Below are 27,234 nucleotides of genomic sequence, written 5' to 3'. Positions count from 1 at the left end.
TTTTGAAACAATGAACAATTTCTAATATATATATATATACATATCAAGTTTACTTTCTAAACATAAAGTTAGAAGACAAATGAAGTCGATTTATAAGTGGCAATTTTTACTTTCTTGCATACATAGTATAGAGAAAGTATAGTAATCGTCAAAAAAAAAAAGGGGGGGGGGAATTCGAAATCGAGATTTTGATGAATCACCACGTTTTAGACCATCCTGAGTTCGAAGAACACAATTTTGAGAAATGTCTCTCTGAGACAACGATAACTCAAAAATGCTTTCAGCTAGACGGTTGAAATTTGGTATACGGTCTTCACACGAAATTTATGCTTGAATCAAAAACACTGCTTTATGCAGTAAAGGGTAAGAACACTTTCAATAAAAAACACTATACTATTAATATTTGTTTAGTAAATATGTCAACGTATACATGATAATATTCCTTCATAAGCTATTTTTTTAAAAAAAGTTTATTTTTTTATTTTGCAGTTAAAAAAAGATTTCTAGATCTATAATATTCTGAAACAAACTATACATTCTTTTACTCATACAAATATTTTAATATTTAAAAATTGGTTGTAAGTAAATAAAAATTCTGTACTTTTCCATTAGCGGACAAAAATCTGTTGAAGCCTAGTGATAAGTAATGGCGTAAACGAGATAATGCACATATACATGGTAGCTGTATGTATTTTTTTTTAAATTATAAACAATATTACTGTTGGATAAATTTTTCTGATTGATTTATAGCTAATCTGCGGTTCCGCTAATGCAAAAGTACCGAAAAATCAATTTTTAATATCCATTTAAGCTTTTCAAATAAAAATTAAAACAACAACAACAACACCAGCTTGAAATATAATTTAAGAATGAGTTAGATTTAAATAGAGTGCAAATTTTGGTCAGCACTCAGTCTTAAATTCACATATCACAAACATTTTCACCATTCGCAGACTACCAGTCGCGTCAAATTATTCTCCAGAGAAAACTCTTGGCTTAAGAATCACATCCGAAAGGGTGCATACATTGTTTCTTTTGCCTGTGTCAGTAAATGTTTCTTTAAAAAAAGAATGTTTCAGTTAAAAAAAGTCACACTCGTGTAATTTCTCTTTCGTATCTGTCAATGAATGATTACGTAGGCTTCTCATGAAATCTTTCATAAAACAAGTTAAATATAAGCATGCACAAACAAAAGCGTCCTTCTGCTTGTGTAGAAAATGCACTATTACTTAATTAGCAGAAACATTTCTTTCTCTTTGTTATATGTCAGTAATTATTTCTTTATTTTTCTTACACATAAAAATATCTTATTTATTCGGTAACAAGCATGCGAATTAGTGTGAATTAATAAGATGTATCACATTATCTTGCAGAGTTCGATAAATATTTTTTTCTTCTTTTATTCAGGTAATTATTTATTTTTAAGGCCCACACGATAAATAAATTTTTTTTTTAAAACCACACCAAAGTTACCAATTATTTTGGCATCTTGAGTAAAATAGAGTTTGGAGATGTTGGTCGAATTTGAAAATCGCCAAATCAATTCAGGATTGCAAAAATGAACAAGTATTCTTATTCTTGAAAGATGACTATACTAAGCGTCTTAAAGGCGTAAAGTCATGATGCATTTGCATATAATTAATTATGCAATGAGTCATTAATAAATTCTGTAAATGAAAAGAGAAAATATGCATTCATAAATTTAGTTTTAAAATTTTCTTTGATCACAAAATGCTCAAGTGTAGATAAAAGAAATTATTTATCAGTAAATACGTCTTGAAATTTAACCGAAGAGAAAATGCTCTGTAAGACAGTTTGCAGGTATATGGTTTCCCATTTATATGTGTCAGAACAGATATTTTTGAATTTTCTAGCAGAGAAAATATGCTATCCGGAATAGAAACCATATTTTTATCATTTACATACGATGGAATACTAAGCATTTCTATTGAAATGCAATCGGAAATGTTTTATTTTAGACCTCCGATGATATCTCCGTGTGGCGTCAGTAAATGTCTTTTTAAAGTTCCCTGCTGAGAAAACGCTTTATTGCACATATGGCATACATACGGTTTCTCGTTCGTATGCGTCCGTAAATGTATTGTTAAATTTCCCGGTTGAGAGAACCCTTTCTTGCACATGTCACAAACGTACGGTTTCTCTTTCGTATGCGCAAGTAAATGCCTCGTTAAAGAGCTTAGATTGGCACATGTTTTATCACACATGTGACATGCATACTGATTTTCTTCTGAATGCTTAGATAAATGTGTCTTTAAACGGCGCGGCCGAGAATACGCTTTATTGCATATCTCGCAGACATACGGTTTCTTTTTCGTATGCGTCAATACATGCTCTTTTAAACTTGATTGTCGGGAAAATACTTCACTGCACACGTCACAAACAAATTGTTCCTCTTTCATATGTGTCATTAAATGTATTTTTAAAGTTTTGTAGAGAGAAAATGCTTTATTGCATACGTCACAAACATGAGATTTCTCTTTCGTATGTGTCAACATATGGTCCTTTAAACTGGCACTTCGAGAAAAAGCTTTACTACACATCTGGCATGTAAATGGTTTCTCCTTTGTATGCGTCAACAAATGGCTTCTTAAAGTATATTTAGTCGAAAACACTTTTCTGCATATATCACAGGTATATGATTTATCTGTCGTATGCGTCAGTAAATGCGTCTTTAAATATTCCTGCCGGGAATATGCCTTACTGCACATATTACATTCATATGGCTTTTCTTTTGTATGTGTAAGTAAATGCTCCTTTAATCTTCCAGGTCGAGTAAATCCTTTATTGCATACCTCGCACGCATACGGTTTCTCCTTTGTGTGAGTCAGTAAATGCCTCATTAAGCTTCTTTTCTGAGAAAACACTTTACTGCACACGTCACAAACATATTGTTTCTCATTCATATGCGTCTCTAAATGTGCCTTTAAACTTTTTTGGCGATAAAACTCTTTATTGCATACATTGCAAACAAAAGGTTTATCTTTTGTATGCGTTAATATATGCTCCTTTAAATATCCGCTCCGAGTGAAGGCTTTATTGCACATCTGACAGGCATACGGTTTCTCCTTTGTATGCGTTAACAAATGGCTCTTTAAACTCCACTTAGTTGAAAACACTTTTCCGCACATCTCACATACAAATGGTTCTTTCATATTCTTCAGTAGATATTCCTGCGCTGCAAATGCTTCACTACACATCTCACAAAATCTTTTTCTCTTTACTATGCGCGCATAAATTTCACCTGAAATTTCTTTGATCGGGGAACTTTTTGCAGCAGATATCACAACGACTCGATTTTTATTTTATTTCATATGCGTTAGTAAACGCTTTTTACATAATGCTTCGAATAAAATCTTTTAATAAGAATCCAGTAAGTAGTTTGTATCTTGTATGCGTCTCGAAATTTTGTTTCTGACAAAACGACCAATTATATAGGCCAGAAATGTAAGACTTATATTTCACTCGGACCTACAGATTGTTCTTTAAAATCCTTAGTGTGATTGCATACTTCTGTGTATATTGCAGTAATAGAGTATTTTAATTATACCATTTAGTTGAAGGAAGGAAATTACGGAAGGACGGAAATGACACAGCATATATAATTTCAGTCTTATCTTCTTCACTGCTTTTTTTCACGGTCCCTTGAGCAAAACGTCTTCAAACGACAATTTTTAATACAGTTAGCGTTTCAGAAGCGATGCACTTGTTCACTTCGTTATTTCTAGACACCTGAAAAAAAAGTTTTTTCCATCATTCTTCAGTCTTGAAATTTAGCTTTGAAGACTAACAAAAACTTCAATAAGAGTATCTTTTACAATGTAACCTATCCATAATGTTAAAAAAGAAAATGAATTGTACCTTCATAATTTAATTTTAAAGAATATTAGAAAAACGTAATATTCGCAGAAATACAACATGGCTTATTATACGGAAATTAATTTTTAAAATTAGGAGTGAGAAGAAAGTGACATTCCATTGGCATTATAGAAATATTATTGAAATGTAAGATGATATAAGAAACATTAGGTACAATAGTTTCTAAAATTATTACCGAAAAACAACATATTTTAGTTTTATTAAATAAACCAACGACGTACAATGCTCTCACACGAAGTACACTTGAGCTAAATTTGATAACTAGAGAACACTCATGATCAGTTTCCTTAGATGCATGAATTTCATTTGGTATAAACTCCTCTAGAAATTAAAATATTTTACAATTAAACGCTTCGCGACGCAAGAAACAAGCAGAGGCGGTTTTCCACATAGACGGTCGTTTCGTGACTCGACATTTAGAGGTCCTCAAATTCTATATTGCGGAGCCGAGCTGGCGGCAATTTCTTTTGCATTTCAGACTAGTTCATACAATTTCCCCCTCTTTCTCTAAAAAAGTGGTGTGTGTGTGGCGGGGGGGGGGGGGAGGGGGGTTGAAGCCGAATGAAAATGAAACGAATCAAACGGAACCTGGGGAGAGGGATAAGCATGAAAAAGAAATGCATAAACAGATCAATAAATAATTTCAGAATAAGTGATATTAGATAAATTTCTAAGACATAAAAAATGATGAAATATTGGGGAGGGGAACGATATATAAAAAAAAACCACTTGTTTTAAATAAGTCGTATTATGATTATATGATTCGATATTATATGATTCGAATATTAACTGAGGGAGATATGGCATACCAAGATGATGATCCAAATGCTCTTTTTTTCCTCGACCAAATAGGCAAATGTATTTTATTTATTTATTTTAATTTACAAGCATTTAATTCAAATCGATTTTCGTTCAAATTTCAGAATATTTTTCTAGGGATTTACACGAATTTCTAAATGACTCACAAATCAACAATTTTCGGCTGTCATAAACAAAACAAAACAAAAAAAAAAAAAAAAAGCTTCTTTTACACGAAATGTCTTCTCCCTTCACGGAGAAAAAGGTGTGGCACTGATTCCCCCCCCCCCCCCCCCATGATTTAACCAGAGGGGTGACAATGTTTAGTAGAAATTTCTGCCTATTTTAGCTTTCTGTATGACCACATTTCCCTGACGGCATTTTATTCCCACAAGATAATGACATTTTTTTTTTATTTTTGCTGATTTTTCTAAGGCATGCAGATTTCGGCATCTTTTGAAGCACGGAGGCAAATAAATGTAGTTTTTAAAAATTACAAATGCAATTTTTCGCAATTACGATAAATACTTATTAATTTCCATTTTTTGAATGATTTAAAGAGAATTCATTCGATAGTTTTCTGCATATAATAATTTTTTTAAAAAATGAACACTATTTATTACAAAATATAATAAATAATGGTTAAAATATGGAATGATAATTTTAATGTTCATTATCTATTTACTTTCATATTAATTTAATATTTTTAAATAAAAGACAGTATGATTTTTTTTTTAAACTTTACAATAAGCCAGGAATATATAATTTGTATTCTCCTAGTATGAAGTTTCTAAAAGAGCACAAGCAAGTAACCTTGAGACTTATTATTCTTAGAATTTATTCCATGGATTCTTAGAATTATTTCCAACATAAAAAATACATTTAATGTAACAGTATTCATCAAAATACATATTACGAGAAAAATTACTTGCTATTTATTATTCAACAGAAAAAAAAATTATTATTAATTAAATGGTGGAGTTTTTATTAAAGTGAACCCATTTATGGAAGTACTAGCATTTATTAAAGTCAAATTATTGACATTTTAAAACCACTCATCTACCTCCTCCCTCTTTTTGATTGCTTTCTTTCGTTCTCTCCAATCAGATAATACATTTTTTATTTTTTTAATTTTCTGCAAATAACTAGATTCAGATGGGGAAAAAAAATTGAGAAAAATTTAAGTTTTCTTCAAAATTTAATAAAGTATAAATTAAAAAAAAATTTAAGTAAGGAAATATCTTTATTCTAGAAATTTTGATGTATAAGTCTCTACCCGTAAACATAAATACGCGTTATTAATCAATACATGTTATGTATAACATATTAATAATTAAAATATTCAAATCATAAATTGTTTCGGCAAATTTAAGAACTGACACAAAATTTAACACGAACGATTAATTCCTTAAAAGGGGGGAAAACCCTGTTTGGAACTTTTTATTCCCCCTTTTTTTATGTTGTGTCCCCCTTTTTTTTATGTTTTATGTTATTCCCCCCCCCCTTTTTTTATCTTGAAATCACACTAAATGATTCATAAAAATCGCAAAAAAAAAAAAAAAAAAATGTTAAATGTTTTTAAAGAACTACATATAATTTTTTTATCATTCTGTATCCAAATTTATTGGTATGCATAACGCTAGAAAAGATATATAGTTCTGACTTTACTGAGCATTCATCTTCCTAAGTAAAACGTGAGTATTTCGCTTAGTAATTACGTTCATAAGCATTGATAGTTAGCCACAGAGCCACTTTTTTATATAATGGAACCAGCTGGAAGGGTGATGGAGCCTATCATTGGCCAAATATCTTCCTACTACTAGGGCAGCGGTGGCCTGGTGGTAAGATCTCGGCTCGTGAGCCGTAAAGTTTCAGGTTCGAGACCCGATTCCACCGAAGAACCGTCGTGTAAGGGGGACTGTTGCACGTTAAATCCGTCATGACCAAACGTCCTCCCGCTGGTGTGGAGAGGGGGGTGCCAGCTCAGGTGTCGTCCTCGTCATCTGACCGCGTTTCAAAATGACGAGGTCCGTCCCAAAATAGCCCTAGTGTTGCTTCAAACGGGACGTTAATATAACCAAACCAAACCGATTGCATCCACTTCCCAGTGAATTTCCTTTCCTTCGTCACTGGGGGGATACTTTGTAGTAGAGATGCATAATCCACGATTTTTTGAATAACAAATAATTTTGCTATTGTTATTTTTAAATATGCGTTCCAAATATCTGTTATTTCAATCATATTATTAATTAAAAATTATTACTTAATATTAAGTATAAAATTTATTAATTGTAATTAATACTTGACTAATTTAAGTAACGTGTGATTGAATTAATTTATCTATTTCAGCTTACTTCTTAAATTTGATTTTTTTTTCAAAACTATTTATTTAATTTCCTTATTGGAGTAAAATAATTTCTGAAAAATTTGAATTCAATATATATGTCATTTCTTTAAATTGTTTACTTTAGTTCTCTATTCTACCCATAGATGGCGCAATGGCAATTAATGGTCAAGGCCAAACGTCCTTCTGCTGGTGTGGCGTGGTGTGGAGAGGGGGTGCCAGCTCAGGTGTCGTTCTCGTCATCTGATCGCGGTTCCAAATTACGAGGTCCGTCCTAAAATAGTGTTGCTTAAAACAGGACGTTAATCTAACTAACTAACTCTTCCTATTACTAATGCTTCCACAGGGATAAAAACAAAGACGATTTTTTTACTTTCTCATATATGAAGTATAAAACGTAAGTAAACGTAAAAAATTCGAACTCGAGATTTTGTCGAATCTCCACATTTTAGACCTCCCAGAGTTCGAAAAATACATTTTTGGAAAATATGTGATAAAGGTAACTCAAAAACACTTTAAGCTAGGCGGATAAAATTTGGCGCACAGTCTTACAACCAAATTTGTATATTTCTATCAATTTTCAGTAAAATCTGTTCAGAGGAAGCCTGTCTGTCCACCTGTTCGAATATAAGTTAGCATAATAACTACAAAATGAAAAATGCTAGATCGATGGAATTCGGTACACAGATTTAACAACTTTAGTATAGAGGTCTACCAATTTTTGAGTGAAACCCAATTAGCGATTGACTGTCTGTCGGTCTGTATTTTCAGAAACATGTAAATGTGGTAACTCAAAAACGCAGTGATTTAAATATATCAAATTGGATATGTGATTTTGTGACTTAAGTGTTGTTTGATGTCGAATTTTTGTTTCAATCGGTTGGGAAGAACACATCTGAAACCCAGTCGATTTTCGGATGCTTTTGATTGCTATGGCAGGGATTAATTGCCAAAAACACTCGCCAAAGATCCCATGGTAGATTCAGTAAAAATATGAAATTCGCGCCGAAGGTTAATATTTCGTAACTGTTTTACGACAATGCCATGCAAGGTGTTCACTAGAATAACATCTTTATAAAAGAGTATGCGAGATAGTTTTGGGAAGACCACTCTTGCTGTTTTTTTTTTTTTTTTTTTTTTCTTCTCCCCCTCAATGGAAGCAGTTGCGATGCGATGAAAAAAATGTTCCAATAGTACCATTAAAACTAAACCTGCCTTTAAGGAGGTGAGTAAAATTCTTATTAGTTTATTAAAATACGTATTGTTGTATTATTTATTTACTTATAAAAACATGGTTTTTTTAGAACTATTTCTAAGAAAATTTAGTTAATAAAAATAAAATATATAAATGTTTGCCATTTGATATATTTATAAATATATAAATTTTCCGATATTAGAAGTATAGTCAAAATAACACGTTGATGTTTTTTTATTAATTTTTCTCTGATAATTACAAAGGTAATCAATGTAAAACATTCTATTTTAATTTTTTTTTTAAATTGATAGCTTTAGAGTTTTGTGCAACTATGTAAACTGATTAATCAAATTCGAATTAATTTTAATTTTTCTATATTATATAAAATCTTTCTTTCTTTCCATATATATAGTATATTTGAATAATTTTATAATTTGGATCTTTAAGAAAATGTGTAGAGTTTTTTTTTAATTTTGTTGCATGATTCAATCTTTATCGCTCTTTAAAAGACCTCGATATAAAGGTAAAAAATATTCTTTTTTGTTTTTGATAAGAAGTTAAATGATATATTGAAAAGTGACAAAAACTGAGGCTAATGTATTTAGATTACTAGAAATGGTTGATAATTATGAGATGAAGGTAACTGGAACGATTGATTCCCGATACAGCTATGAAACTAACTTATAAGGAAAAGAAAGGGGAAAGGAGGCAGGGGCATTTCAAGGAATGCATACTTAGAGAAAAGGAAAGAGTAAGTATCAAAATATCTTTGCCTACTTTGGATATGCTATTTCCAGAACTTTCATGGCCTTTTGAAGGGTTAGTAGTTGGTTTGTAAGTTGATGGCAAAGTTAATTCAATATTTGGATTATTTGGTTAAGTTTACAAAGAGAACCAATATTGGATTTAAGGAAGCGGCTCAAAAACTTAGAGGCTACTCATAGAATATTGAATCTGAATTTGGAAATGAAATTATACATTTTAAATTCTTCATGCCACAACTTTTTGAAACTAATGAAAGAGAAAAATAGTAGTAATGAATTCTTATAAAAATGAAATTTTATGAAACTGAAGCTGCTGGAAAACTGTTATAGATTTTCGACAAATCAAGAATGGCTGACCTATCTGGTTATCATAACCACTGAACATATTATTAGCTGTATTAGAAAGGATTGATTTCCAAGATAATTTAACAGAATATGTAAACAACAAAATGAGGAGAGTCACAGCATGAGATTGTATTGAATATAATAAGAAATATAAAATATTACTTGTTTTATTATTTTATAACATAATACTGTTTTTAATTTTTAAAATATACAATCCTATAAGCAAAGAGAACATAAATTGTGCTAAAAAGTTTTGGCATCTTTTTACAATTTTGTTTCAAATAAAATATTTATTATTTCGATTTGTTCTAACTTGTTTTCAGTTAAAAACTCTTTTATTGAAAAATATATCAACAGTCAACAGTTTTTAAATAACTGATTTAGTCCATTAAATAATTTTAAAATAACTTAAATAATAATAAATTTAAGTAAGATAATAATACTAATGAAATTATTTTAATATGTATTTTTCTAAAAAAACTAACCCATAAATTTGGAAATGTAGACATTATTTATTCCAGTCTGAAAGGAATATAAACAGGAATATTTTCCTTTAGTAGTTCTTGATTTATAATAAAATTCCTTACAGTTCATAAAAAAGTTGATTTATGAACTCAATATAATTTTTTAATTAAATAAGTTGCATCTTTGAAAACATAAATAAAGAAAAACAAAACTTCTGCATTTGTCAAGAATAATTTTTCAATTTTTATTACTGATTAAATCAAAATTTCAATACTTGGATCCTATAATGTCTATCCCGTTTAGAAAATATGCAAAGACAGGAAGAAATTTTATTCATTTGACACATGTCACATAAAAAAAACAAGTATATGCTAATTAATTTAAAAGAGCAAATAAGTTTAGTTCACATTACTTTCTTATCATCAATATAATTTACCTAGAAGGGCCTCAGAATAACTCAGCACTTGTAGCCTCAAGTTGTCACAACCTGCCACTGGAAACAAGCAGAAACATTTTCAATGACATGCATTATTTAAAATTTCTGCATGACTGAGATATTAGAGCAAAATATAATAATTAAAATTGAAAAAAATGTATGCAAAAAGAAAAAAAGAAAAAAGACTAACATAAAAATAATGAAGCAAAGCATAACTGAATTTTTAAGGCTTTAGACAAAATTATTAAGAACTAGCCACCTTTATCGGCCAGCTTGCTCAATGGGAAAATTATAAATTGTGTAAGTTTTGCCATCTTTTAACTATTTTGTTTAAAAATAAAATATTGGTTATTTCAATTTATTCTAAGATATTTTTACTTAAAAACTCTTTTATTGAAAAGTATATAACTAAGTAAATAATTTTTAAATAACTAATTTAGTCCATTAAATAATTTTAAATTAATTCAAATAATAATACATTTAAGTAAGATAATAATACTAATGAAATTATTTTAATATGTATTTTTCTAAAAACTAACACATAAATTTGAAATTGAATGGGAAATAGCATCCAGTTCTTTAAGACGAAGAATGTAGACATCATAGGACAGGTAAAAAAATCACAGGAACCTTTTTTTTTGCATTTATTTTTTTAGAAAATATCATATTTTATATTTATTTTATTTTATATAAGTGCTGTAAATTTCACTTTTTTAATTTTGCAAAAATATTTAACTTATTATTTTTTTTAAATTTGAGCTTTTGTCAATATTATGACAAATTGTTGATAAAAGCTCATTTTTTTTTCTCATGCACGCGAAACGTGCTTGTGCCGCTTAAATCTTTAATTTGTGCAAATTAAATTGTTGAAAAATATGGTTAAAATATTTTTTAAAAAAATCCATTAGAAAAAAAAACCTAACTTATCACTTAAAACCTTGAAATTAATAATAAAAAAATAACATTTTGTGCTTTAATTTGATGTAAAAATTAAGTTTGTGAGATAATATTTTGAAAATTATTAAAAAAAAACACACCACTGAATTTTTTAAAAATTTCTAACTAATTAAAAGTTCAAAGATAATCCTTCCGAGTTGGACATTTCTAACCTCCTATAATATGTGCCAAATTTGGTAGTTGTAGGCCAAACGGTCTAGCCTGCAAAGCGCCAAACACGCACACACTCAGCTTTATTATAAATATAGATGCCGGCGTCCTGGCATAGGGGTAGCGCGTCTTCCCCGTGATCTGGGCGTCCCGGGTTCGAGTCCCGATTTGGGCATGGTTGTTCTTCTGTTGTTCTATCTATGAGATGTGTGAATGTGCCCTCCTGTAAAAAGGGGTTGTGCAAGCGAATGAGTGATGCGTGAGTGGCAAAGTCGTACTCTTGGCCCTAGTTGGCGCTGCTATAAAAAATAAGAGACGTTCCCCCTCAGGCTTAAATCGCTGTCTTCGTAACAGTGGGCTTGTCAGTGGCAAGTGCCATAAGAAACAAACAACAACAACAAACAATAAATATAGATATGTTCATTGAATATATTAAAAGACGAATATGACGCAACAAGCTTTAATGCCCATAAATATTCGGCTTTAAATTATTGCTCTTGAACTAAAAAGTTCGAAATCGGTTTATTTTCAGATATTAAATGTCATGTTTCCGGATTTAACGTGTCATATTTTCCTGTATTCAGTTAGATACTAAGTAAAACATCAATTATGATTCTCTTGAACTGACAGGCAGACTTGTATGTTTTCTTCTTTTGGCATAACTGGTGAGTGCCTGTTTTCCCATATTACTTAGGCTTATTATCTTCTTACAAGGTGGACAATACACAAAACATGGATTTTGTGAAACTCCTCAAAAGCATTCAGAAAAATCAGGATTGATCCTCCCCCCCAATTCGTATTAAAATGCGGATTTTGAGCAGCTCGTTGTTTTTTTAAAAAATCTCTAATCTGCTTTGAATGAGCTCACAGTTTCTCAAATAATAAACAAACGATTGAATAAATTCAAGTATGGTAGACTAAACACCAATGTGCTGCTTCCGCAGATTGAATCTTCCCGCCAGAGAAATGTATTCTATTCTTTCACGCAATTACAGAAGTCACGCGCATGCTTATTAGCTGCAATTTGGGAATCTCATGGGAAAAGAACAGCTGTCTCTCGCAAATCGAAATTAAACTTATCTATACAGAGAAAGAGGGGGGAGAATAGAGAAGGGATGAGTTTCCACATTATAAAATCGCGAATGGTATTGTTTCGTTTTGGAAGCTTTGACTACGATTTTTTATTCTTGCAAACTTTAAGAGATTGGCATTTTTTTAGATGGCAAAAACATAAATAAAAATCAAAAAATTCCCTGTTATTCCCCGATTTTTATGAACATTTTAAAATTTCCCCGCATTTTCTCGTTTTTTAGATGATTTGGAAATTTCCTGTGTTTTTCAGGTGGCGCGGTAACTCTGTTTTTAATTTGCAGTAAGCTGACTCACTAGAATTTATGTTTTTCACTCGCATCAAATTAAATTAAATGAGTTTTTTTTTTATTAATGCATTCCATAAATCATTTAATAGTATAAAAAGTCAATAATCAGAATGATCGCCAAAGATGGCTAATACCAAAAACTTTACTTAAAACATGAAAATCGAGATTAAATCTATATTTATATAAAGCTTAATGTGTGTGTGTGTGTTCATGTATGTGTGTGTGTTGGCGCTCTACAGGCCCGACTGTTCGACCTACAGCTAAAAAATTTGGCACATGCATACCTTGGAGGTCGGGAATGTGCAAATGGGGTCCCTTTTTCTGAATTTTTAATTAGAATTTTAATTATTAATTAAAAACTAACATTCCCGCCAAAAAAATCTTTTCATTTCCCCATCGCCAAATGAGTAAAGCTTCAGTTTTTTTCTCTCTCTCTTTTTTCCTACGCTAAAGAGGCTTAAGAAATTTTCAGCAGATTATTTCAAAGGATTCTGTTTATTTTCTTAATATTTGATGCATTTAAAATTAAACATTGTTAATTAATCGATCTTTCAGATTCATTCTGAAGTACTTTCGAATTAAAATAAAACAGAATAAATTAAAAATTTCTAATCTGCATAGCGTTACCCCAACTGGAGTAGAAAATTCACGCATGCACATTGTGTTCTGATTTTTGACAAGTATTTTCAACGGATACGGACTTGGTCTTGAAGGCTTAATATGTTTTCGACAGATTATTTCAAACGATTCTGTTTATTTTTTTAGTGTTTGATGCATTTAAAACTAAACATTGGTAATTAATCGATCTGTTCATGATGAATCTGAGAAAATTTTGTTGAAAAGTTCTTGAGATATTATATAAATTAAGAAAAATATTCTTTAGTGCCCATAAGGTTTAAATACTCAACGACTCTGTTTTCAGTATTCATATTTTAAAAAAATGCTTCGTTTCAGTAAAAAAATATTATTACATTAATTGCAGTTTAATCATTTCCACTTTAGTTTAAAGCATAAATTCTACGGGAGCTAATAGAAAATTCGAGAGATACATATTACGTTATGGCTGAAGGCCTTTATAATATTATGAGTGAATTATATGACTCAAAATTTGAAGTTTTGAAATATTTTAACGAAGAAGCTATTAAAGTAAGAATTAGATGAAATATTTAATTATTAAAATTTTAACGAGCATTGAGATTGGCAAATCGGCTGGTCGCCAAAGGCGGCTAGTATTTAATAAAACAATGTGGACAATAATGAAATATATTGTTGAAATTATGCAATATATATACAGTGGTGGCCAAAAGTGTGGACATTTTTTGAAAGTTTCATGTTTTTCAACTTTGCGTGCTTGTAGAATATATTAATTTTCACTTAAATACAAATGTTTATATATCAAATTGAAGGTAATTTAATGTAAAATTTAATAACAAAAACAGTATTACAATATCTCTATTACAAAAAAAAGTTACGCTCATTTTAGTAAGATCTATCTTAGATTTGCATTTTTTTAAAGTGATACTTACACAATTAATACTTAGTAGGATAACCCTTATTTTTTAAGACAGCTTCACAGCGTCTTTTCATCGAGTGAACGAGTGTTTGGAGTTCATCTTTCGTAATCACATGGTGTCAAGAATCAATTATAGATTCAATAAGTTGTCTTTTATTGGAGGGACGTTTTTTTCGTACAAGAATTTTCAAACGTTGCCGTAAATTTTCAATTGGATTGAGATTAGGACTGTCTCCTGGCCATGGTAATACATCTATGCCTTTATTTTGAAACCATGCTTTGCATACTTTTGCTGTGTGGCATGGAGCTGAATTCTGCTGAAAAATAAATGGTGATTTGTTGGGGAAGAAATCCCTGATGGAAAGTATCAATTTTGGTTCCAGGACAGTTTCGATGTATTTTTTGGCATTCAGGATGCCATCAATCACTTGAATTCGGACCACACTATCTGCTGAAATACATGCCCAAATCATGGCATTTGTTGTAGTTTTTATAGTTGCTTCAATGCAATCAGGATGAAGTCCTTCACCTAGTCTACGTCTCACATATTTTCTACCATCACTACCAAAGAGCGATATTTTAGTCTCATCGCTCCAGATTACTTGCTTTCATTGATTTTCTGACCATTTAATGTGTTCTTTTCACTTAACTCGTTTTTCGCGTTGCTTTTGATTTAAATATGGTTTTTTCCTTGGAATTCTAGCTTGTAGTCTAAATCCTGATAACCTTCTTCTTATTGTTCTTGAACTTACTGCAATACCCGCTGCATTCATTTAACATCTAATGGCATCTGATGAAATTTTTCTATCTTGAAGGCATAGCCATTTAATTTTTTCTATCGGCAGTAGCACTTGTGCACTTTTTTCGGCCTGATTTGGCCTTATTTTCCACTGATTTCGTTTTTTCATAACGTAAACAGAACTTTCGTACACCAGAACAAGTCACTGAACCACCAACTTGTCTTGCAATTTCAGCATAAGAGAGGACAATTTCTCTCAATATGACAATTCGGCTTCTTTTTGTAGATGTCCAATCAGTTCTTCTTGTTGGTGACATTGTTTAAAATTAGTTTAATTAGAAAAAAGGACTTAAAATATTCAAAAACAGCAATACTCTATTTAATTGTACTTGTATGCATCATTCCGCAAAATATTTCCACAACAATAACTATTTTACATACCAAATAACCTAAGCTATAGTTACAGACATTTGATGGGGTCCTCAGAACAGTGTTTGTGATTGGCTAGTACGCTTTTATTGCAAAACACGTCATTATTCAAAACGATTTGTGTTTGTTTGTTCTACTAAAATGAGCGTAACTTTTTTTGTAATACAGATATTATAATACTGTTTTTGTTATTAAATTCTACAATAAATTACCTTCAATTTGATATATAAACATTTGTATTTAAGTGAAAATTAATATATTCTACAAGCACGCAAAGTTGAAAAACATGAAACTTTCAAAAAATGTCCACACTTTTGGCCACCACTGTATATATATATATATATATATATATATATATATATATATATATATATATATATATATATATATATATATATATATATATATATATATATATATATAAAATGTAGAATCAAATTAGAGCCATTAAAAAGAAAATTTAAAAAGGGTATACAAATTAGTTTTGTGTAACAATATTTTCTGGAATTATAACAGGGAAAAAAAAACTAGAATTTAGCTAATTAATTAAAAACTCAAAAATATCTCTCCGAGGTGCACATATCCACTCGCCAATGTATGTACATCTGTGCCAAATTTACTAAGTCTAGGTTAAATGGTTATTCTGAAGAGCACCAAGACACTCAAATATTCATCTTTATTATTAGTAGAGATAAACTATCTAAATTGTAATGTCCAATAAGGAAAGAAAAACTCATGAGAACAATGAAAAAAAAATTAGAATTTCCAAATATTTTTTTTTTTTTAATTTATTAGAATGATACAAAATCTGCATATTAAGAAGACTTATTATTATTATTTTTTTAAATTAAGATGGTATAAAGTGTTTGTCTCATAATATGTTCGTAACTTATCATGGGAAAAAAAATACAATTTTGATTGTTTGATTTTTCAGCTAATTAACAGCTAAAAAAAAAAAGATGCCCAATGCCACACTCCGAACTATGTGCGGAATTGGAAAAATTCATACATATTCAATTTTTTAAATTTTCCTTTAAAATATTATCGGGACTTAGATATATCTTTTGTTATCAAGAATTAACTGGGTAAATCGTTCTTATGAACAATGTTCATCAAAAGATTCACCATGCTACTGGAATGGTCTTTAAATCTTCTGATTTAACAATGGTCCACCACTCATATATGTGCCCTTTTCTCTCACTTACAAACGTAAATTTCACATTTCCATCATTCCGACATTGCTTTCGTTTCCACGTCAATTTTTCATTCTTCCGGTATACAGCTACAGAATCACTCCTTCAGCAATTAATTAGGAAATAGGAAACTTTCAACATACCTGCAGCTTCCTGCTGTTGTTAGGATAAAACTTTTGGATGATATTTTTTCATCGTAGCTGATATTTCTTGGGTCAACTCAATCAGCTGACTGAATGGAAGAAGGTGGAACACTGCAGAGGGTAGAGAGATAAAGAGTAGATTAAATAAAGTAATGATTGAAACAAATATATATGCTTTTTTTTTTCTTTTTTTTTTTTTTGCCTTTGACCTTATTGCCAGGTTTACACTTTCCCGTCCAATCATCGGAACTAAATCACTACAAGCGAATTGTTGATCACTAAAACCGGTCGATTTTTTTGTAATCATTTATAAATGCAAAATCTGTTTCGATCAATGTAACCAATCGGGCTTTACATCGATGATCACTACAAGCGGCGAATAATGTATTTATATTAGATATAAAAGAATTTTAAAATTTAATTTCAAAACTGAAACAAAATTTTCGTTGCTACTAAATTACTATAAGCATTAATAAAAATGTGGTGGTATGTAGATTATTATGACCCATGCAGGAAGCAACAGGACGAATGTTTTTAGGAACATTTCTTTTAATAATCACATTTACACACTAAACAAGCACAAACACAAAGACAAGACATTCACGCGCGCGGCTTCACAGTTCAGCGTCACATCTCATTCTAATTACAATCGCAATGCACTATGGGATGACATATGGGATGGCCTAATCAGGTATCGCCATCTAGTATCCAAAAGAGAAGATAAGAGTAATGCAACTGCTACAAAAATTTATTATTTAAAGAATCGTTTTCTTTTTAACAATGAGAATAATCATTTTTAACAATTCTGAAAAATCATAAAACATGCAAAATAATTTTCACTAAACGTTAAGATTAATAATCATTTTCCTCTTTTCGTCTTCTCGAGGAATTTGTTATGCACTGCGTTAAATCATTTAATTTATTTTTCTGCTTAGAAATCGAAAATTAGCAGACATTTCTATCGTGAGCCTTGAAAATTCAAAACATTCTTCTACAAGGACTTAAAGAAAACAGGAAGTATTTTTCTTTTTCTTCAAACAATTGGAATATGCAATCTGTGTTAATAAGTTATCTTATATTTCCCAATTAGGAACCCATTAACCCATCAAACATCAGATATCTAAACACATAGGGAAAAGATGGCGTAGTAATTGTTGCCCAAGAGTGTTTGAGTAAGTGTTTTTATTTACACCCTCATCTTGTGTGAAAGAAAACGACAGGTATATATAATTTTTTTTTGTCCCTATATCACATTTGCCGTTTTATCATATTTTAAAAATAAACTATTATGTAAATAATTTATCCGGAAGTTTACTATAGGAACTACTCTACTTAATTATTTCAATTGCTGAAATGTTGAAAAAAATTACAGGGTTCTAATACATGTAGATACTAGCTGAAATATTACTTGAATTCAGATTTATTCTCGGAATAATATTGAAGAAAGTAAAAGATATTTTAGAAATGTTCTCTATCTATATTAATAATGTAGATGAGTGTGTTTGTGCGTGTGTGTGTTGGCACTCAACAACTCAGACAGTTTGACCCAGACCTACCATATTTACAACAGATATAACTTGATAGGTGGAAAGGTGCAATTTCACCAAACAGTTTTTATCCTTCGAAATTTTAAATTAATTTTTAATTAATTAAAATGAAGTTGAATTAAGGTATTTTTTCGAATAACATCCGAAAAAATTATGGTACAAATATGAAATTTGCGCAATTTTTTCAAAATTAAAAAATTGTTTTTAACGATACTAATTTTTTTTTATAATCGTGGGATTTTTTTTGTTAAAATAATTTTAGAATTTTTTTTTTAACCTAATTTTTAATAACAGATAAAATAGGTAGACAGATAGACTGATAATAGATAATTGCTCTAAAATTAAAACTGTTTTCATTGTTTCATCAACTATCTGACCACGTGATTTCATTTCATTGTTGGAAAAGAAGAAATATTTTCTTTTAACACCTGCGCAGTTTACGAAACGTATAGAAAAGTGAATTTACAATACTGCAATATTTATTGAAACACACAGTTACATTTTTAATAGCCCATGGCGTCACATGACTGGTCTCCATTAGAAAGTTTCATGTATACAATGAACGGAGCATATGTGAGACAATTAAAGTAACATATCTTTGATGTCAGTCAATTTATTAGTATCATGGATATGAAATAATATTTAATCGATTTAACAGAAATTATAGATAACTAATATCCCCGACTGGTCGCCAAAGACAAATAGTAAGAAAATATGTGTGTGTTTGTGTTCGCACTCTAAAGGCCAGATCATTTTTCACACATATACTACACATGAGTGTGGAAATATGTACCTCGGAACGATTTTTTTAAATTTTTAATTAGAACGTTAAGTAATTGAAAATTAAGTGAAATTTTGGCGTTTTCCCGCAATATTTCCAAAAATATTACAACATATATTTTTTTAAATCATCTTAAAATTAAAAAAAATTACCTTTGCAGTGATACCAATGTTTTAATATATAAGTTAAGTTTCAATTTTTAAAATATTTTAATTATTTTTCTAACAATTTATTTTATAATAAAATAAAATAAAATGTGGACGAATATGTAATGTGGAAAAGGGAACAATTAATTTCTATCGACGTGTTGCCATCAAGTTGATAAAAGCTCAAATTAAAAGATCAAGTTAACTCTTACTGCAAGCTAATTTAGAAAAGTGAAATTTTTAACACGTGCCTGTAAGTAGAATAAACATGAAACATGATATTTTACTAGAAAAATGATTGCAAGAAATGATTTCAGCGAAATTTTATAATATCTATATTATTATTTAGATCATTCTATGATATTTAAGGCAAACACACACACTCGACATCTATTTTCTAATTGAGCCCTCACATATAATTTCTATACAGAGTTATGACGTACGCATCTAATAATTAAATTCGTCTACATTAAGAGAAGAACACTATTTTGTGTAGTTTCAGTCAATAAATGTTCAAAAGAATTACGTATTTTATATTTTTATAGACCCTCCGTCCCATGAGTCGCATTTAGTAAAATATTCTTGAAAAACTAACATTACAAAAAATCGGAAACGCCCATTCTAATGCGAGTAAAACTGAGTAAGTTGTGAGTATTTGAATATCACTTAAAACACACACACACACACACACACACACACACACACACACACACACACACACACACACACACACACACACACACACACACACACACACACACACACACACACACACACACACACACACACACACACACACACACACACACACACACACACACACACACACACACACACACTATTTTAGACTATACAACTGACCATCTTACAGAAGATACGTCAATGAGTATCCGGAGCTTTTCCAAGAGCCTAACATAAAAAAATTATTGATTGACCTATCACTTTTTTTTAGCGATATTCATAACTCAGTCTGCTTTGGTCGCAACTAGTAGAAATGTTTCATTCATATTTAAAAGTTGGAGTGTCAAGAATATTTCACTGAATATAATTTCTTAAGAGCAAAAGACTATATAAAATTGAGATTTTATAATTATTTCAAAAATATCTTTATTATTTGAAACAGATGAAAATATCATTATTTACATCGTTGAAATCTGTTTGAAATCAAAACTAAAAACTGAGTTTTATGGTGAAACTAAGAAATTTTTACCGACTCACATAATATATTGAATACATATAAAATTTCAATGTTAAACAATTCTGTTTTCTGCAGATATATTTTTTAACAAAATTTTTGGTTTCAACAAAAAAAAAAGTTTTATTTTAATTGAAGTTATTCACTTACACTTCAATTTAAAGTTCACATTTTCAGAACCTGAGATTAGAGAAAATTAGAGATATACATAGAACAAAGAATAAAACAGCATAAAGCTTCTATAACAGTATGAGTTATATTATATGACTATTAAAATTAGAAATTTAAAAATATATCACTGAAAAAAGTACTAAGAGTATCGCTGAAAAAGTAAGTTACACAAAATATTTAATTGAAAATTTAGCAAGTATTAATCCCGTCCAGGAACTGGTATCCAATAAATAATAAATAACCACAGCAATTATTCATGAAATAGCTGAAAAATATTCTTTCAATTTATTTAAATAAATTCATTTATACAGAATGATAGCCTGAACTATTTTTTTAATTCTTTTCATTTTGAAATAATATTTCTAAACTTTTTTAATCAAGCAAAAACAGTAAGTATACAGATGAGTTTGATATAGTTCTGCATTTATAGTTTGTTAGATGATTTTAAATTCATTTTCTTATATAAAAACTCTTTTTTTTTGGGGGGGGGAGGGAAAAATGGTGTAATTTTTCTTAATTATCTTTAAACAGCAAGATTAAAATTTAAAATAGAAAAATTATATATCTAATTGAAAAAATAAAATATGTAAAGATGATCCCTCAGCAAAGATTTGCATTTTACATCAAAGTTTTTTTTTTTTTTACTAAATTAGCATCAGTTTAATTTTAAAACATATTTATACACATCTAAGTATGATTAATTACTTTCCACATCTGCTACAACAACGTACAAAGCCTTGATAGATTTTATCAGTAATACTCATTCTAAAATGAATGAATTCACATTTTTCAGTGCTTCTCAAATTGCTCTTTTGACCATTTTAAGTTAATAAATTGTTTTGTTTTTTTTGAATGATGAACCAAGTAAAATTTACAGAAAATGCATACAAAGTATGGAAAAAAATTAAATCTAAAATGAAATATATTTCTAAAACATGCATTTTAAAATTGAAAAAAAAAATCAATTGTAAATTAATTGTATTTGTCTATAATATGAGAGCATTAAAAAATTTTTCATTCAACGATTAAAATAATTCATGATATAACTCCAAATGCATATAAAAAAGAAGAATAAAAATTTATTAAATTTAATCAACAATGTTTAAAGAAAAATATCTTTCTTTCTTTTAAATACATTGCATAATAAAACCCTCCCTTGTTTTAACATATAAAAATTGTGAAGCACATTTTAATAACATATTATAACAAATGAAAATTTCATTCAATGATTAGACAACAATATTTAAATTCTTCATTATAGACAACTGCTTAAGTTAACAATGATGATTAAAATATTTTTTAATTTCAATAAAAAGATTATGTAAAAGCAGGCAGAAAAATTCAAACTATGATACAGAAAAAGATTTGTATGTAGTTTTTTTTAGTACCTTTACTAAATATATTAACCAAAAATGTTGTGAACACCTAACATTAAGGATGTTAAACTAAAGAATTAATGCATGGTAATAGGCATCTCGATTCCTCCTCCTAATCAAACTAATATCCTGCTGTTTCTGAGAAAGGACATATGTCTTGCTATGCTATCTTAGATCTAAATAGTTATGAGCCATCTCTGTGTTATTTGATATCTCTAGGTCATCTTAAAATGGATATTTCTCAAATTAACTTCAAATTGTGGAAGAGGGAATACAAGGTATAGTAAATCTGAATCTATGTTTCCATCCAATGTTATGTAAAAAGAGACAATTTGATTCCTGGTTCTATTCCCATTAGATTTTTCATATAATTTTGCTTAAAATTATAGAATTAGCTTATTAAATATTTCTAGCAAAATATTGCAATATAAATGTTAGAAAATGTTATTTCTTTCTTGGATAAAACAAAAAAGAGTAGGAGGTTTTTAGTACCATTGATATACACATATATGGATTTTTATTTTGTAATTAGTTTTCAAGAGTAACTATTTAGTAGGTAATCTGCTCACAGATGCAAGAATGATTTAAAAATGCTACTCCTTTTCTTTAAACAATACTTAAACATTTTTTTTCATTTAAAAATTTGAATTTAATTTTTAAAAAAAGCAAGGACTTTACCTGAATAAATTTTACCTTTCTTTTTCAAAAAAGCAAGATCTTTACCTGAATAAATTTTACCTTCCTTTTTTAAAAAGCAGGAGCTTTACTAGAATAAATTTTAGGTATTCCTTTATTTAACCACTAGTATAGTAGTAAAATTTTTCATTGCTTTATTAAAATGATAATATATTAATGTTTTCTTATATGTATTATAAATTTATCCAATGTTGTTTTCTGTAAAGTTCATGAAAGCTATTTTTACTTACAAAGACGGAAAGCCAATTTTTAAATTATACTTAAGATAAATAATTCAACACTTAGTTATATTTTTGAAATTTTGCTTTTGATGTAATACTTATCCTATTATTTTAAAACTATATTTGTATTTGCTTAGATCTGATCTTATTTACTGCATTTCATCTGTTTTATAATTAAATAAATCTCTTTATATGAACTCTTGTATTTTTAAAAAAAATCATAGTATATATCTCATATAAAACATATACTCAAATGAGACAAAATTTATTCAACAATGTATTTAATAAAGGGAAAAAAAAATCATCTTTAATTCATTTCATCTTCAAAAAGTTCAAGAAAAAATAAACTTATGGTAAGAAAAAAAATGATTTCAACTTCCAATAAAGTAATACATGAGTGACATTATTATTTTTATTTTAAACACTGGACAATGATTATATGCTAGGAATTTTGCATCATAATTCCAAAAAATAGAAGTATTCATAATAAGAAATGAAATAATATTAATATAAACAGGTAATACCAGAACAAAAATGCACAGCATTGTACCAAATTATTTGAAAAAGTATTCAAATGCTTTTCAAGCTTCATCTATAAATCTTAAGTGAATTAATAATTTTTTCCCCCACAATATGTTTCTTATCTTAAAATATGTGCCATGTATAAAGAGGTATACATATATAAATAGACCCCAGTATAAATATCAAAATAGTGTTCCTTCTTTTTTTTTAAATTATGATTTACATATTTTATCACCAAAAACTTTATGTTGAAGGCATGTAAATAGGAATCAAAGCTAAATGTTTACATATCAAACGTTTTTGAATTAATATTATTTAGCTGCCAATTGATACATCTTAATTATCCAATCAGATATATAACTAAATATAAAAAATAATATAGCATTTATAACAGCAATTATTATTAATAAAAATATAGTTAAAATATGTAAAAGTATTTGAAATTATATTTTAAAATATAATGATTGAAAACTTAAATGCATGTTATTTTAGAAGAAATCCAAAGAACATCAGAGCTAGGGGCCCCTAGCAAGTGTATTCTACCACTGATGAGAGCAATGAAATACATATTTATTTCGTATTTTTTCCCCTGCTTCATCAAAACTTTCACATGAATAACTATTTCAAATTTTTATATTAGTTTTTTTTAAGTGGTTAAAATAACAATTTTTCAACAAATTCCTGAAATAGCTTATCAAAATTTCAGAACAATTATATGAAAATTTTTATAATATGCCCTTATGATATTTTTTAAATAAAAGAACTGTCAATATTTAATATCCATTTTGCAATTACCTTTACAAAAACTAAAGGTGAAAATTTGCCCATTGTTTGTGCAATACAAGTTAAATTTGCAAGTTAATACTAATATACTAGGAAAAAAAAATATTTTTGAAAATGGATATGTGCATCCAGGAATGATTTTTTGAAACTTATGTTAAAATTTTTATTAATTAGAACTAAAGCAATATTTCAGTGATTATAATAATACTTTTTGAAAATGCTGTTGCACAGAGATAACTTCCACACCATTTATACTTTTTACAAATATTTTTTAATATGATTTAATACAATGTTTTTTTTTTTAATCTTGAAATTTAAGTCAAACCTTACTTTATCAAGTCTTTAAATCACCTTATTTGAAAAAGATCATTATATCTAAGAAAAGCTTTAATCAAGAACACTACTCTTAAATAAAGAAAAGGTAATAAGTTATTTAATAGCTTGGAATTATTACATTTTCCTTTTTTGTTTTGTATGATCACAAGCATTAGGTAACTTTTATTTCAGGATTCGAATTCAGGAATGCTGAAATATATATTAATATTATTTTATTTGTTATTCTATCCTTCTATATAATTATTGTACAGTTTTGACTGAAAACTTATTTAAATTGATTCTTTGTATATTAACAATATTATGCTTTTATCCTGATAAAATTTTACAATTCAGTATGAAACACAATAGTTCACATAATAGCTGTCACACAAGAAAAGGAGGGGGGGGGGGGGGGGGAAATCAACTAACTATTTTATAATTTAACTAAGTAATGTGCAATTATTGTAATTTAAATTAGATTCATGTTGATCAACATGATAAATAATATCATCATTATTTATCATAATGATGATCTCACCATCATTACCTCTTTAAAAAATCATTGTCTAGTGCTTATCAGTAGTTAAATATAAAGACATTATTTATTCTGGACTAAATAACATCTCTACTGTTATGTAATGTTTAAAGAGACAATTATATTATGTTTCACAGAAATCTGTTGAAAACTATGCACTGCTCCCTGTGATTGAATTACAATCACAAAATAGATTTTTTTTTAAAAATATCTCAACTGATCTGAGACAAACTGAAAAAGAGAGAAAGATAAAGTTGAATTTCTTAATAAGTTTGAAAGTTTACTTAAAATCAGTCAACACAACAGTGCAGTGAAGTTGAACATTTCAAAGTCACTCCTTTCTAAAATTTTGAAAAATTACAAGCTTCTTGCAAGCAATACTAAGAAATAAATAACATGTTTGATGCTGAAGAATGTATTTAAGAAAACGACCAAACTTATTAAAACTAAAAAACTGATTAAGTTTACTTTGCCATTGTTATGTGATTTTATTTTATAAAGAAATAAACTCAATCTAATCTTAAGAAATAGTCGAAATATTGATTAAAAAATACAGTACACTCCAGATTATCCGCAGAATTGGGTGGCGCGGCCGCCGCGGACAACAAAAATCGCGGATAATCCGAAAAAAGCTAAAAACGGGTATAGCAAAAGAGAAAACAGTCATTCCAACTTTGAAAAATCGTTTTATGTACAATAAAACGTAAAATAAACAACAGGAAATGTTTAACTAACGCTTAATATTTTAACATATCACTCAAAACTAACCAAAAATGCATTTTGTTAATGAAAACAGAAGAGTGCATTGTACTTACGAGATGCGTCAAGGATACACAGAAAAATTAATACATCTGTACTGTTTTAATACTGCAATGTATTATGTAATTACAAAAGCATAACTGTAAAACTATGCCTTTTTGAAGAAATCAGTCATTTGTGTTTGCTTCTTGCTTTGGAAGCATTTTCACTTTGCTTGGAAGCAAGAAAAAAAACTTAGTGCGGCAGGCGCGGATAATCGGGAGTCCACTGTAATTTATTATTTTATATCTGCAATTTCATCATCTTTAAGTTTTCATTGTTTATTACTTTTAATTAAAAAAAAATTATTCATAGTGCTTCTCATTCTGTTTTGTTTATATAATAACTAACATTCTAAACTATCTATTAACTTTTTCAAAACACTCATCACTTTTTTTTTTCTGAGCAAATTCAATGTTTGTTTCTTAAAAATAAACTTTTCTGAACTTATTTATATCACATCTGGTGTTATATTCAAAAGTTTTTTTTTCCCTCACACTCTAAAAACAGAGGCAAGGAAATCTAGTTTTATTAAATACTACTGGCATGACTCATTTATGTTTTTGTGATATATTTGATTTTGCTTATTAATCAAAGAAATATCATCATGCTTTTATGACTTGATTTTCAATGTCGCAAATAAAGGCTGCATAGAAATTTTTTATTTTAGAAATTTCCGAATTCAATGAAATATTTTCATTCAATGAAATAATGCGAGGTTTACCATGTATAATAACAACATTTGTGAACTTTAAATAACCATATTATACTAGCACACATAGTCAATAAATTATCCTAAAATTCTGTTGACTGTTTTAGAAACACTAATTATTTGCAGTAAACATGATATCTTTAAAAATTGATTTCAGGTGTACAGTCAATACACAAGTGCTTACTGAAGCATTAATATGAGAGAAAAAAATCTTCATTCTTAATTTTTAAGAATATAAGGAATAAGTTGAGAAAAAAATGCATTTCTCTTATATGTAAATAATTTAGTCTTCAATTGTGCACCCCCCCCCTCTAGTTAAAGAGCCAGGGATCCATGAAAAAATTTCTACTTCTACATTTATACATAATTTCAAAAACACAAAAATTAATAACTCTTATTAAAATAGGAGCTACACTTCCCGCGTTTTTTATTAACTGACAAAACAAATATTAGATTTTCAATAGAGCATCGTAATAGTAAGTAAAGTATTATTCTGATATAAAAAAAATGTTCCCTTTCAGAAAAAAAAAAAAGAGTGATTCATCAATTAAAACTTACAATTATTTCAATATTCAAGCGCTACATGCCATCATCATCCTAAATAAATAAAATACATGACAAGCGATATTAACAGACATCCATCGGAGCCTGAAATCCTTTAAATTCGTCAACACTCTAAAACGAGTCCA

At 28.8% G+C, this 27,234-nt stretch overlaps 1 protein-coding gene across 1 annotated transcript; it reads right to left on the bottom strand.

Moving 5' to 3' along the window:
• On the bottom strand, positions 1-27,234 carry LOC129976581 (zinc finger protein 28-like). The gene is made up of 4 exons (XM_056090221.1): positions 27,104-27,234; positions 16,748-16,858; positions 10,245-10,301; positions 1-3,750 (listed from the first exon to the last, which is right to left on the bottom strand). Exon 4 carries the CDS (start codon positions 3,216-3,218, stop codon positions 1,971-1,973), a length of 1,248 nt encoding a protein of 415 aa, XP_055946196.1. The 5' UTR covers positions 3,219-3,750; positions 10,245-10,301; positions 16,748-16,858; positions 27,104-27,234; the 3' UTR covers positions 1-1,970.

This window comes from Argiope bruennichi, chromosome 7 (assembly GCF_947563725.1).
Source record: "Argiope bruennichi chromosome 7, qqArgBrue1.1, whole genome shotgun sequence".
Classification (NCBI taxonomy): Eukaryota; Metazoa; Arthropoda; class Arachnida; order Araneae; family Araneidae; genus Argiope; species Argiope bruennichi.
Note: the sequence above shows the minus strand (reverse complement) of the source record. Positions and strands in the feature narration are given on the sequence as shown.

Excerpts from the sequence above, each read along its gene's own strand:
- LOC129976581 (XM_056090221.1), bottom strand. The coding sequence starts at position 3,218 with ATGTGTAGTGAAGCATTTGCAGCGCAGGAATATCTACTGAAGAATATG.